The 13,820-nt window shown below is 46.3% G+C and overlaps 1 protein-coding gene across 3 annotated transcripts in view; it reads right to left on the reverse strand.

The window, feature by feature from the left end:
- Positions 1–13,820, reverse strand: part of LOC147621475 (uncharacterized) — a 49,832-nt gene that overhangs the window by 12,575 nt on the left and 23,437 nt on the right. The window contains exons 2-7 of one of the 3 annotated variants that reach the window (XM_086824213.1): positions 13,525–13,667; positions 13,219–13,327; positions 5,569–5,608; positions 5,362–5,451; positions 5,162–5,261; positions 4,862–5,004 (exon numbers count right to left, since the gene is read on the reverse strand). In XM_086824213.1, the coding sequence (XP_086680339.1) occupies positions 4,862–5,004; positions 5,162–5,261; positions 5,362–5,451; positions 5,569–5,608; positions 13,219–13,327; positions 13,525–13,667 (625 nt within the window). Of the gene's footprint in view, positions 1–4,861; positions 5,005–5,161; positions 5,262–5,361; positions 5,452–5,568; positions 5,609–13,218; positions 13,328–13,524; positions 13,668–13,820 lie in introns of those variants that run through there. The other 2 variants (XM_086824215.1, XM_086824214.1) reach the window with 2 other exon arrangements.

Genomic DNA, 13,820 nt, shown 5'->3' on the forward strand with positions numbered 1-13,820 from the left:
CTATAATGTGTAAAATTCCCTTGTTAAGCCCCCTTTCACATGGTCACTGCCACATATGTATAATCCTACAGCTACAACCCTCAAGATGCAGGAGAGGTCCAAGTCTAGAACTCAACAACAAGGGCAGCAAAAGTCAAAGATAAGGGTAGCCAATCCAAGGCCAAGCGTGATAAGGACAAGGCAAGTGGGGGAGCCTCGGTGACTCGCCTCACCCCTGAAGAGCGCCACGCCAAGATGGCTACTGGATAATGCTTTTATTGTGACTCCACCAAGCTCGTGTGAAGGATTGTCCAAAGACATTGGAGGAGCAATCCGAGGAGGCAGCTTCTTCAGAAATGGAGGAGCAGTCTCAAAAGGAGGCTTCTTTAGAACCTGAGGATAAGTGTGAAGGAGATGCATGTGTGTGCATCTCAGCTTTTTTCATTTCTCAAGTTGAGCACACACCCAAGATACTTCATTGCATCAGACCGTAGGTACGAATAGAGGTAGTTTTCATCTAGGTCTCTAAGGGAGAGTCTTCATAGTTGCTGTTTGCACTCAGTGGATAATCTTTACCTTCAGTCACGATCGCTTTAGTGTTTGGGGTCGTTCAAGAGGACTCTTCTCACACCTGCCGTTTGCATTGGATGGAGTATCTTTAGTGTCTAATGTCATGGAGGCACCACAGGAGAACATGTCATTTTGCTTCATCAGGGGAGGATAGGCAAGTTGGTGTATCTTCATAGTACACAGATTTCCTAGAGACTATCCTGACAACAACCAGGGTTTTGACTTCGGTGTATCAATGGATATATTACTTGGAGTATGTTCCACATGACATGGGTGGTTTAGACATACAAGTGCCGAGCAATAATGATGGATGCACATTTGGTGGACGTTTCTAAGGAGATAGTTCTTGGTTCTTCTTTCTTCCTTCAAGGTGCATTGGAGACGGTGCAAGCAGTTCTTGTGCTCCATCTAAGCTGATGTACTAGTGGCTGGAGTTTGGCTCTTAGAGTGTTCTTCTCGTGGGCTACGAGAGGATACTCAGAGGTTTACAATGTTTTTTCATGGATGGTTGGACAAACGGAGAGTGCTCAATCAGGTAAAAGTTGGTCATCTGCAAGTTCCTAAACAGGTCTTTGTCTTATGCCGCAAGGAGGGGATGTGAGCCTTCGCAATGGCACAAAGTCGTCTTGCAGTGTTCGAGATCTTGGGTATCTTGGATGAGCTTTGCTTGGATCATCTGCTAGGCCCGAAAAAGGATAGACCCAAACTTATCCTCAGAAGAGGCACTAAGCTTGTGCATAGGAGTCATCAAGAATATCCCCTTGATGCCAGGAATGGGATGGGGGGGGGGGGGGGGGGGGGGGGGGGGGGCACAGAGCGCAATCAAACGCCAAGTCACCTTGGCCCTAGTAATGCACCCATCGCTACCAGAATACAAGAAGTTGAGATAAGCCTCCGAACCTAGCAAATGCATGAGAAGGAAAATGACCAGCACAAAGCAATGTACCACAAAGAAGCCAACAAAACCTAGTTGGCCACAACCACCCGGCTAGCAAGAGTAAAGCAAGTTGAGCTCCAGAATAGTAGCTTCCTCTGGATGTTCAAGCTTCCTCTGGATGTTCAAGAGGAGGGGGACTATCTGTAGCTGACATCCAAGGCAGCATGCCGATGTGTCTCTGGGCATCCACTGGCAAGCATCAGGTTGGGAAGGTGTTGTGGGGTGGTTGGCTGTGGGGGGGGGAGGGGGGTGGTGTTTCCCCACCCAAAAATAGCACGACTTGTGGCAGTTGACACATGCACTAAAAGCGAGGCAAAACAGCTCAATAGCCTCTGTAAAGCGCTGGAGATTCCCATCGAAGTTAGATAGGTACGAAGCTGTGTCATCAGCAAACTCTGCATCCAAGAGCTCCTCCAAGGTGCAAATGGCCAAGACCATGGATGTTCCAAGACATGATCTACATGGTTATGGGTAGAGGTTGCAGGCTCTCGAGGCCTGGGCTCACGAGGGTCCATCCTAGGGTACAAATGCTCCAAGTGAGCCCAAATATAGGTGGACAAGAAGGCCCACACGGCATTCGCACCATCATGAGCCACTACAAGGTGGATCACTGTGAATGTATCTGAATACCCCCCTCTCCACAACAAAGCTGAGGTGAAAGAAGGTGAGCAGGGTGACCTCAGACCCGCAGCTGTAAAAATCTCCAGCTCCACGTGACAAGTCAACCAAGCTGTCTCAATAGCCTTCAGGGTCCTGAGATTCCCCCCAGAGTAAGAGAAGGTGATGGCCCGGCTCATGAAGGCAACCTCCACCGAGTCGCAGTCCTACTCCTGCTTGGAAGCCACACTCAGGGGGGAGGAGAAAACGGTTGCAACATCTGAGAGAGAAGGGGGAGAGTAGTGAAGAACCACGCATACTCTCAGAGACGCCACCACCTCCACTACAGAGCTCGCCTCCAATGGGAGGCATATGAAAAAGTAGTCCATCAGATGTCCCATGATGCAGGGAGGAGCACCCTCAGACTCTGGGGAGAGGACAGAGACTGGCAAGGAGAAAATGACCATCTCCACTAGATTAGAATATTGTTTACATGACTTGATTTGGGATTTGGGTGGATCAGGCCGTACTAGACAGCCGCCCCACCCCGCTTGGAAAAAGCCCAAGGGAGGGCAGAGGGAGAAAGGAAAGGGGGAGCAGCCTTGGGAGCGGGAGTCAGGGATGAGGAATAGGGGGAGGGGGAGGGAACATGAGGAGGTGTTGTGCGGGGCATGCTAGGGATGAGCAAAAGGTAGGAGGGGGTAGCGCGGGATGTGGTCCTCTCCCAAGAGACTTTGTGAAGATGTTCACACTAAGACAAGCAAACTACACCGCTGGTAAGAAAGAATTAATATAAACCAACTCATTGCAACTTGGACAAGGACTTCAAAAGAAACCTGCATGTCCACTAATACGGCAGAAAGATGTACCAATCGAAGTTCAGGTTATCCTGTGTAGCAAGCTGATGGTTTGATAAGAACCAATACTGTTAACCGTTTACTTGATATCATGCAAGAGATCTCAAAATTAAACTTGCAAGAAAGAGAAAGAGAGAGATGGTGAAGAGAGAGAGAGAAGAGGACAGTTTTTGGGTACCAATAACCCTCAGAAGGGCACCCACCTGTAGGTGTAGTTGCTTATATTACTATGTGAATGTAAAGACTGACCTTTAGGATTGTAAAACCCTGTTTGTACTACTGACCAATGGACTTGCAGAATGCTGGGAGAATGGGCTGAATGCTGGCTGCCTGTATAGCATCTGCTAGACAGCTAGGTGCTTGTGTTTTTGCTTGCACAAGCTGATATCACCTGCGTTTAGGTTGAATGCTGATTTGGGACTGTTCTTTGACCTTGTATATGCTCGTGTTTTAGGGCTGCCTCTAGCAGTGGTATCACAATGAGGTTTTCAAGAATGAAAGATGGGATGCGTAGGGCTGAAACGACCTTAATATAGGGGCTATGGAACTGGGTGACCTCTGTAGGGCTGGCTGACTTGCTCATGAAGCTGGTCGTGGGCTGCTGGTTGTGGGCTGGAAAATGCATGTTTGTGCTTTTCCCATGGGCGCCTCACACTTGAGGCTTGGCCCCTTGGCTGTGGGCACCCACAACCCCATCAATGGCCCCAATTTTGAATGGCCAATGGGCTGCCTGATGACATTTATAAAGCCTTAACCATGCCCCCACCGATGAATGTGGTGTCACTAGTACCACCTAACTGGATTTGTACACACCCCGACACTGACTCTTGATAATGACTGGACGGCGGGCCTCCAACCAAGTGCCTGGAGGCTGGGATGTCACGACACATTACATCACACAAGTATAACATAGGCCGGGATCAGCATACAGCCCCTCAAAAGACATATCTGTAACCCCAGACAAAGAGCAAGCTTACAACCCTCACAGAAGAGCTCCTAGCCAAGATCCACCAAGGTCTGGCATCCAGCATGTGACAATTACATGCACACTATACATCACATTTCAATCCATTTTCATCTTTTGCAAGAAGCGTCCACAATTTTTTCAGATTGTACACACATACCACTTTGGTCTCCATTTTAGCCTTTTTGCATATTAATAAAGACAAATGACTGGGCTAAGACCGGCCATTGAGATCAGAAGAGAACATAATGACAGCACCTAGACCTCAGTTTGACAGGAGGAACTTATTGCAGAGGCACACGAGAGAAGGGCTTTATAGATACAATTATCCCTTGCAGACAAGCAGCTAGTATGTTGAGGAAGCATGCTACTGCACTCAACTTTGTACCAGATGTAGTGACTTGCATCACAAAGGTGCATGAGTAGTGGATCTATGATTACACCTGGAAGGTATTCCTGGATCCATCCATACACTCTTCAACTCCCAGTGGATCCTTCGGTGTTTGTATCCACTACAAGCCTTTTATCTCCAACATCAACTTGTAGAGCATTTCTTCATAACTTCCCCTTTTATTTTACTTATCTCTACATCGACATGTAGACCGTTTCTTTGTTACTCCCACTTCTATTTTATTTGAGTTTGTTAAGTTTTGTTACATACCAACATGCATATTTCAGTTACACTATGATGAGCTGACTGCCTTCCAGGACCAAATTCAGAACACTTTGGTGAGGCTAATGCTTATTTTGGGGCTAAATTTGATCATCAGGGTTGATGTTTAGTTTCTGCTATGGGATTAATCTTGAAATATGTTGCACGCACAAAATGGAAGAATGCTATTACAAACTTGTAAGGCTGAGACTTCTTTTCCAGACAAGATCACATGTTATAAGAAACAAAAAGTGAGAAGAGAATAATGTGTGAATTCAGCCATCTACATAAATTAAACTAGTCACCTGAAATAGCTTTGGTCTGATGACAACCTTTGCAAAGCAAAGCCACCGGCAAGCTCCATCCGGACCACATTTGGTGATGCATCAGGAACATCTGAAGGCTTGAGGCCATGAATAATCTCCTCTGGAGAAGAGGTATCAGGAACCTGGACACCACTAAAGGATTCCTAAGGCACTCAAAAAACCATCTAACATGGCCACATACCCAAGTGGACTAGATATAATATTTCAGACAACAAAAAGTAGCAACTCTCATCGTCAATTACAAGCATACTGCATCCTACAAAGGATCAGAAGCCTTACTGAGTGCAGGAGCACTATGATGAGCTCTTCGTCAAAGACCTCCAGCTCAAAAGCATACATGAGAACTTCTCGTGCTGCAAGTGGCCATGGCACTTTCACCCTTTGAATGTCATGTTCACAATCACTACATGAGGTACGTTCTTGGCAAATGTAAGAGGTTAGAATTTAACATGAGTTCTGTCAGTCTCAGAGACACCAACCTGATCAAGGACAAATCCTCTCCAATGGAGACACGCTTAACCCACCGTGACTCAACAATTTTGAAAGTGGGAACCATCATTTGTGGCCACCTGAAAGGTCCATTTAATGAGTGAAAAACTTCTATAAATGTTAGTATCATTGATAAAAATGAAAAAAAATATCAAAAATGGCATAAAAGGGGCAGTCAATCAGCTGAACATACTTACCAAAACTTGTAAGATGGAGCCTCCCAAGCAAGGCACAATGCTACAGCCAACAAATATTAGCCAATTTATAAGAATGTGCTCACTGTAAATGCCTATAATGGAAAAAGGTGCATAGAGAATCTCCTGTTAAATGGTAAACTGAACTTTGATAAAACAGAACTAATCTTTGAAATTATCGTCCATACATCATAAAGTAGAATGTACTATTGTTAAAACAAGGGAAGAATTTATATATAAGGAGCCTGCCTTTGTTCACTAGAGGGACAGATGGAGAAGCCTTTGTTGACTAAAGGAAAAGATGGGGAGAGAGAGAGTTATATTAAACGTCTCCTAAAGGCCCAATGGGTCTATGAGAAGAAAGTGATACAATGCTAACATTAGCTCTCTGAGAGTCTCATCATGGAGTACATGAGAATATGAAGCATGTGGGGCACATCATCCTCCAGAAGAGGGTACACCTCTCTCAAGTATGTCAACCATGGGGTTACTGAATATGGCCGAGAGGTCCCCTTCTGTCACAGTACGTGGGAAGGTGGTGTGATGGCGGTGGAGCATGTCTTGGATCTGGAGCTGATGGTGGGCGGTGGACCACCCGCAGGGTCCACTATGTCGATATCCTCTCCCTAGGCCTGGAAGAATCTGGTGATGGTCGACTGGCGAGGAAGGAGGGGTGGTGATTGTGGCCGACACTCTCTTAGGAGTGTATCTCTCTGTCTGCTAAGCTCCAATAGGAAGAGTCCCAGGCAACGATGGTCCAGGAGGTCCATGATCCTGGATAATGGACCAAAACCCTCACGGAAGAGACAATGGTCCCTCCCACGGATCTCATAGTACACTGGGCACTGGCAGGTATGGTGCTCCTCTATCTCGACCCCTGTGTGGCATAATCTGCAGATCTGCTCTACCCGCCCTGTCTCCACCCGTCGACAGTAGGAGGATACCCGTAGCTGGCCAATCACAATATGCACGGCATGTGACATGTGAATACCCAAGTAGCCTGGCTACTGGATGAGGCCAAGTAGCTGGCCAATCGCAATCTGCATGGCATGTGACATGTGAATACGTGCTTATTCATGTACGTCAATGTCTGACCTGTCAGAAAGTCAAGGCCGAGAGAGTAAAAATGTTTGGGAAGTTACATCCATTAGACATCCCCCAGATGAAGTGGCCTGGCTACAAAGATATTTTCGTCAAGCTCACACAGCCAGGTTCTCATTCAGGGAGCCAGAGGCGATAGATTTCTGCTTTCTCGCTTGGTCTGGCAAGGCTATCCGCAGCACCTTGTCTATTTTTGTTTGTTGTTGCTTATGACACAACAGCATACCTTTCCGGAGATGAGGGGAACCTCCAGGGATTCGCCAAGGTGATACGGATCTTTTGCCGTGCATCTGGAGCACAAATCAATTAGCACAACTCGTGTGGATTCTTGGTTGCTCATCACCCACCCGACTTGGAGTCTACTTGAGGCTTTTGAGTGGATCTCAAGTGGCACTCCAGTCCGTTATCTTGGATGCCAGGTGGGTATCAGTATCTCCCCAAAGTAGCAGATAGCCCCTATTCGAAATAAGCTGTTGTGCTGGAATTCAGCTAGGCTTTCCTTAGTTGGCTGGGTCATGGTGACGAATGAGGTTCTTCTCGCCACCATGTGGCACATCACCTCCTGTTGGGCCTTCTCCCGGGCTTGCATTATTCACGTTTAGTGGTTGATCCGCAACTTTCGTTGGGCTGGCAGCAAGGGTGACCATGGGAGGCTTGCCCGGGCCAAGGAGGCCTGAAGAGTGATCATTCAACTGCGATGCAAAAAAGGCTTGGGCATCATTGACCCCTCCATTCAGAGCCGTGCCCTTTTGGGCAAGTTGATAGTTCATGGCCTTCTTCTAGGCGGCGATCCCTAGAAGGACTTCCTCCTAGCTAGGATCTCCACCCACATCCCGGCTTTGGGAGGCCCTTGGCCCCAAAGTACGACATGGATCTTCACGGAGATGCAAGCTTGTGGCTTTAGCCCTACATTTGAGGACAGATTTGCAGCCAGCCTCTTGCATAATTGGGATCACCTCAAGTCATCCTTTAGCAATCCACTCCAATTGCATCCGAGGAGCATCTCTAACACCCTTTGATCTAGAACCCCCTGGTCCGTTTGCCCAATGGTCACATGCTGGGGCTCACTCGTACGTATGGTGGGGAGCTTTGAGTATGGGTCCCGCTCGGTCACTTAGAGATTGGCTTATTTTCAGACAGCTACCCTCAAAGGCCCATGACAGGAGCCTCACTGGGATATGGGGTAGGGACAAATTTTAGCCTCGACATAAACTCTTCCATCCCCCCGGAGTGGCTGGCCCCAACCCCAAACCCTCCCCCACACCACACCCCCCCGGCAGTGGTTGGGAGTGTTCACCAGGCATGACATACCTCGGCCGTCAATGGCGCTGATGAGAGTTCCGCCTTACTCACCTTCTTTATCGAACCTTATGGAAAACTTGAGAGAGTAGAGCCCCCTATGGAGGATTTCAAGGGATGCATCATGCAGAGGGTGAGGGTGATTGGTTTCCATGCGCACGAGTGGCACATAGACCTTCCACCAGCCAACACACAAGAGCGAGATCCTCGCGTTTGTGGATTTGGGAGGGTCATCCTCTCATGCAAAGTGGGAGTGGTCAAGGTTCTTCATGGCCATAATTAAACCATCCACTATGTGTATGGGAGACGTTTCCGGTCACTTCACTAAAAACAAACCGTCCTTCAAGGGACAGGAGTCACACCAGAATAGGGAGTGCTTCTCGCATCTAAAAACCAACCACAAAAGCGGAAAAAAAATCCCTTTTTTTCTCCTTGGCTGAATTTCTTCACCAAAATGCAACGTTCCAATACCACTATAACATGTGGAAGCTTATAGAAAAGGATTATACTTTGATAAATACTTTTGGCCCCTTTGTTCTTGACGATGTATAGCACAATGTGATGAAAGTAAGAGTGCAGAGCAAGAAGAGAGACAGATACACACGATTGGGTCAGGGCCCCAACCATGTAGGGTGTATTTGCTTTGTTGAATGATTAGACTAACAGACTGCTGGCTGTAAATAACCAGAAGTGAATTGACTTGGATACCTTCACTTGGCTAAGCTTGCATTCGGCCTGAAGATGACCCCTTGACCTACACTTTCCACCTTGCCTTTAGCCCCTTCGTAGCTGTCTCAGCCCTTAAACTTTAGCTCTCACAAAGAATATGAAATGAGATATGCAAAAAGCTAACCATCGCTTATATAGCCTATCTCATATGCAAGTCGGTTTGCTATGTTGTTGTCTGTTTGCTCACGACTAGGAAAATCCAGCTTTTAATGCATCGCTTCACACGTGAGACTGGGTAGCCCTTACTGCTATTCTTGTCACTATTTGGGCATTTTCTCCGCTTCAGGCTTATGGACGAGTTCCATAAGATGGACTGGCATGGTCAAGGACTTGTTGTCAAGTAGGCTGGTTATGTAGGCTGGGGATATTGATCCGCGTCCATATTCAAAATATGGTACCATGGGTTACTAGCTAAATAAAATGGAAAACTATTCCATGGTGCTTTCTTGCATTGCATCTATGCGTGTAAGGTTTTGAACCTGTTTTCGCATGAATTGTTTTGTTGCATGCGTGAATTGTGCGTGTTGTTCATGAGTTGGGAACGCCCTCTTGTGAACCGTGCGAGTGAAACTGTCTTCTGACCTCACTTGTGGGATGTAGACAGGTGGTACTTTACTCTATGTTGCTCATTTTATGGGTTACTAGCTAAATGAAATGGAAAACTGTTCCATGGTGCATTCTTGCATTACATCTATGCGTGTAGGTTTTGAACCTGTTTTCTCATGAACTGTTTTGTTGCATGCATGAATTGTGCATGTTGTTCATGAGTTGGGGACACCCTCTTGTGAACCGTGTGAGTGAAACTGTCTTCTGACCTCACTTGTGGGATGTAGACAGGTGGTAAGAATACTACTTTACTCTATGTTGCTCATTTTATGAGCAAATGGCAAATTTTTTGTAAGTCCACACTTCATTAAATTTTGGGTGGACAAATTCAGAAAGAGGTTGGACCAGTTTCCACTCCCAGACACATATTCAGGTGCCCTTTTCCGCATGTTATGAGTTTTGGGCAGTCTCCTACATGTCAAGAGGAGGGATAGTTTGGACGGGTGGCCCAATAGGCACCTTCCTCTCATCCTCTATATGTTGGAAAAGCTTATCTTCCCTCTCTCTACTCTCTCTAGAAGTGGGCGCCAACCATATGGGGGCTTCTCTTTCCATTTTTGGCACACTTATGGGAAAGCTGATTTTCTTCTTTTTCATGATTCCCATAGCCATGAAAGCTTGAAAAATCTTGTCTTCTACTTATATAGTCTCCATATGATCACCAACTTGCAAAATTTCTCTTCTATTCATGAATATGGAGCCTCCTAAGTATCCTATCGTCCCCAAATTTTTTGTAAACCCTAATTCTATCAAAAACCCTAATTTTGGAGCAACCATAGTACATCTATAGCCCTCTACTTTGGGCATCTTTTGCACCCAAAAACCCCAATTTTGGAATCCGATTACCTGCTGAAAACCCTAATTTCAGCCAAGAATGGAATGGACCCCTAGAAGCGTGGACATCAACCATACGATGGTTGTACTCAAAAAAGCAGAATTGCGGTAAAAGCTCATTTAAGCTCTCTTTCACTTACTCAAGATCCAAATACTAGTCATATGTCTCGGTCTTGGCACACACAATGTTTGTGTATGGATGCCAATGGAGCGTAGTTGCATTTGATTAGCTATGAGGGATCGAGAAGTGAGACTGTGAAATCAAATGGAAGCTATGGAAGCAATCAACCACATCAACAACCATGTTTGCAATGCTGTTTTCATTTGCATGAATGCCTATGGACAGTTTGGCATGTGAATGCCCATGAAGCTTGCAACAGGAACCTTGATAATTCGGCCCTTTCCAGCCATAGTGCAGTGTGCAAGTGATTTCAATTTTCAGCTTTGTTAAGCTTCATTTTGTGGTGCCATTTTCAACTTGTTTAATTGTATTAATTGCTTAAGTGTAAGGCAAGATTGTGCTCAACCCTGAACAGGGGAGTCTCAGTTCTAGGCTGGCCCAAGGGTTCCATGGCCTCCTTGGTGGCTCTTGGATAAGCCTTACATGGCTGTCCATGAGATAGCCTTCTTCAAAGCCTATCTCCTGAGCTAGACCAGTGCCCATGCATCCGGCTGAAAGCCTAATAAATGCCAACACACCTCTACACCATTTCAAAGGTGTGTTGGCATCCATGGCCTCCTTGGTGGCTCTTGGATAAGCCTTGCATGGCTGTCCATGCGATAGCCTTCTACAAAGCCTATCTCCTGACCTAGACTAGTTCCCATGCATCTAGCTCGAAGCCTAATAAATGCCAGCACACCTCTACATCATTCCAGAGGGTTGCCCAGATGTGTGGGACATGCACACCTGACCATGAACCCCCTACAATGTATCCCTGGCTGACTTGTCCCGAACAAGGACTCACAAAGGGCCAATTACCGCTCTTAAGACTTGCACCTGTTGTACACATGGCCACATGGCATCCAAGTGCGGGATGCTCATGAAAATACACGCCACACCAAAAAACCTATGTATGCATTGGCCATGGGCAAAGGCACATGCAGGTAGATGTGGTTAAACATAAGTTACCGATATAGACAAGAAGAGAGTAACAGGGTTGAAAGATCAGATGAACAAATTGGGATGTGCTACTTGCATAGTCAAAGGTCAACAATATTGCTATTGTCATGTGCTCGGAGTAGTCAAATGCATACGGCAGCAAAATACATATATGGACAGGATTCTTGGTTTGATGGCCATGCATTTGTTATGTGCCGCGTCCATCCTTGTGTTCAGAAAGAGTTCATGGATGCAATGGCAATCATGCCTTTGCTTTTCGGCGGGTTGCAGTTTAAGAGGGTTATGTTTGACGAACTCATTTCAGCATGGTTGCATTTTGTACAGGCCCATGTTTATGCCTTATTCATGCATGTTGGGACGTGAAGGCAGAGAGCACTACCATCTTATATGGCTGGACCTGCTAGGGCTCCACACAAGCCGGACATGGGTGTCCCCACTAGAGCTCACCACAAAACCTCAGTAGAGCATTTTTTTAGAATTTCTGAGGATGAGTTCATTGAGGACCCACAGTATTTCCAGATGCATGTCGCATGCCATGGAGATAGCAATTGGCCAGCTGAGGGTATCTTCTCATCGTGTCATGTGCACACCCATGCCATGGCATAATCCCCATCACGAACAGCCTAATCCCTGTTTAGGACAGAAATCACCAACATTAGTATCAACATCAGCATCAGCATCAACATCAGCATCATCAGCATCAGCATCATGGAGGGCATGGGTGACCAGTCGGCAAGCAAGGCTCTCAACAGCAATCGGCAGCCATTTGGGACTCAGGCAAGCAGTCTGCCACGCGCCAGTGAGTCGACCAGCAAGTTTGGACAGCATTGGAAGAAGCGCTACATTTATGCAATAATATTTGTCCAGTAAATAGGCCGACAGCAGCAGCAGTGGACCAACCAGCATCCTCTAGCATATATATAAGCATAAGTCAGCATTTGCATTGCATCATTCACCTTTTGAAGAAGTAGAAGTCAGCATTAGCATGTAGAAGGCCGGAGGTCACCTCTACGGGGTAGAGCAAGGGCCTTGAAGATGTACAGACATTCATGTCACCTTTTTGTACCATAATAAAATAAAACCCTGACACCAATTCTCTCTCCTCTGTCTTGATCATGTTCATTCAGCATCTTGTTCTTAATCAGGCTTAGGGTTGTGGATCAGTATAGCAAGGCTTCCTCGCATGCAACACATCACATTACGGTTCAGTCTGGCAGAGCCGAGGGCATCCCACGAGATGCATGTATGTGCAAAGTATGCACTGGAGGACGAGGAGCACACGCCCACCCTACTATGAGATCGAGGGAATCTTCATTCTCTCTTCCAGGACAGATTCTGCCCGCCCTCACGGGTCATGGAGTATGAGGACCAAAGATGTCTAGGCATGTATTTACTTGAGCTTCGCTGTCACAGAGAGCTCATGCAGGCAACACTCTGAGAAACAGAGCCAGTGAGGCTCCTCCCCGACCTCCACCACACGCGCACAGGATGTTACTACTGTGCACACTGCATGCACAATTGAGAGCCAGACTCTGAATCTCAAAGGCCTGAGGCCTCATCCCTCCACCCTGCAGCTGCAGATCCAGGATATCCTTCAACAACCTGGCGAGCTCCCATCACAGAAGGGAGATGCTATGGCTGCTTTGTGTTCTGTTCTGGAGGAGGACGGTAATACTATACAACCACACATTGTCCCCATGTAGCATCACATGGATACCTCCCTTATGTAGCTAGTTTCTTTCAGTCTTTTCTTTTCCACGGTTCAGTATTTATCATGGATACATTGTACTACCTTTTTGGTCTTGTAGACCCTCTGGGTCTACTGAAGATGTTAATATATTTTTCTTTCTCTACGCGCGCGCGCGCATACACACACACACACACACACACACACACACACAAGGAAAGCATCAAGAAAGTTTCTTAGAAACATTGGTAGGTTGCAAGAGATTAGCTCCACTTACCATTTGTCAATGGACTGTAAATGAGACCTTCAGCCAATAAGGTATGAAAAGGGGTGCCCTTCGGACCTTCACGATACATCACACGCAATTGCCCTGTATCATGCTTCAGCTGAAGAGTCGAGGAAACCAACAGAAAAATACAATTATCAAAAACAGTAATGGACTGGAGTGATATGATAAGTATAATCTACTCACCCCTCTTCCCCTTTTTTGGCAGATGCTATGGCAGTTAGAACCATAGAAAACCTCCATTGCCAATATAATTTGTGTGATTGTGAGCTTCAATAGTAAAAGAGAAGCTCTCACCTTCCAACCCTCAGTGGAAGTCTCGTCTTCTTTTGTAATGACAAGATTATGATTATCCTCCCCTGAAGCACTCCTGAGTAGTTCAAGCAAATCCCAAAGCTGTACAAACCGGCTTTGTGCCATCTCCTGAATGCTATTGCTGTCTGGTTCAGTAAAAGTTCCCAGCTGTTAATACTTAAGAAAAAATGATGCAATTCACAGCAGTAGGTACTCTACACAATCTGCAAGTATTCAGCAGTAAGTACTCTACACAATCTGCAAGTATTCAGCAGTGAGTACACTACACAATTTGCAAC

This window comes from Cibotium barometz, chromosome 30, assembly GCF_041138505.1.
Source record: "Cibotium barometz isolate CiBa-2024 chromosome 30, ASM4113850v1, whole genome shotgun sequence".
Taxonomy (NCBI): domain Eukaryota; kingdom Viridiplantae; phylum Streptophyta; class Polypodiopsida; order Cyatheales; family Cibotiaceae; genus Cibotium; species Cibotium barometz.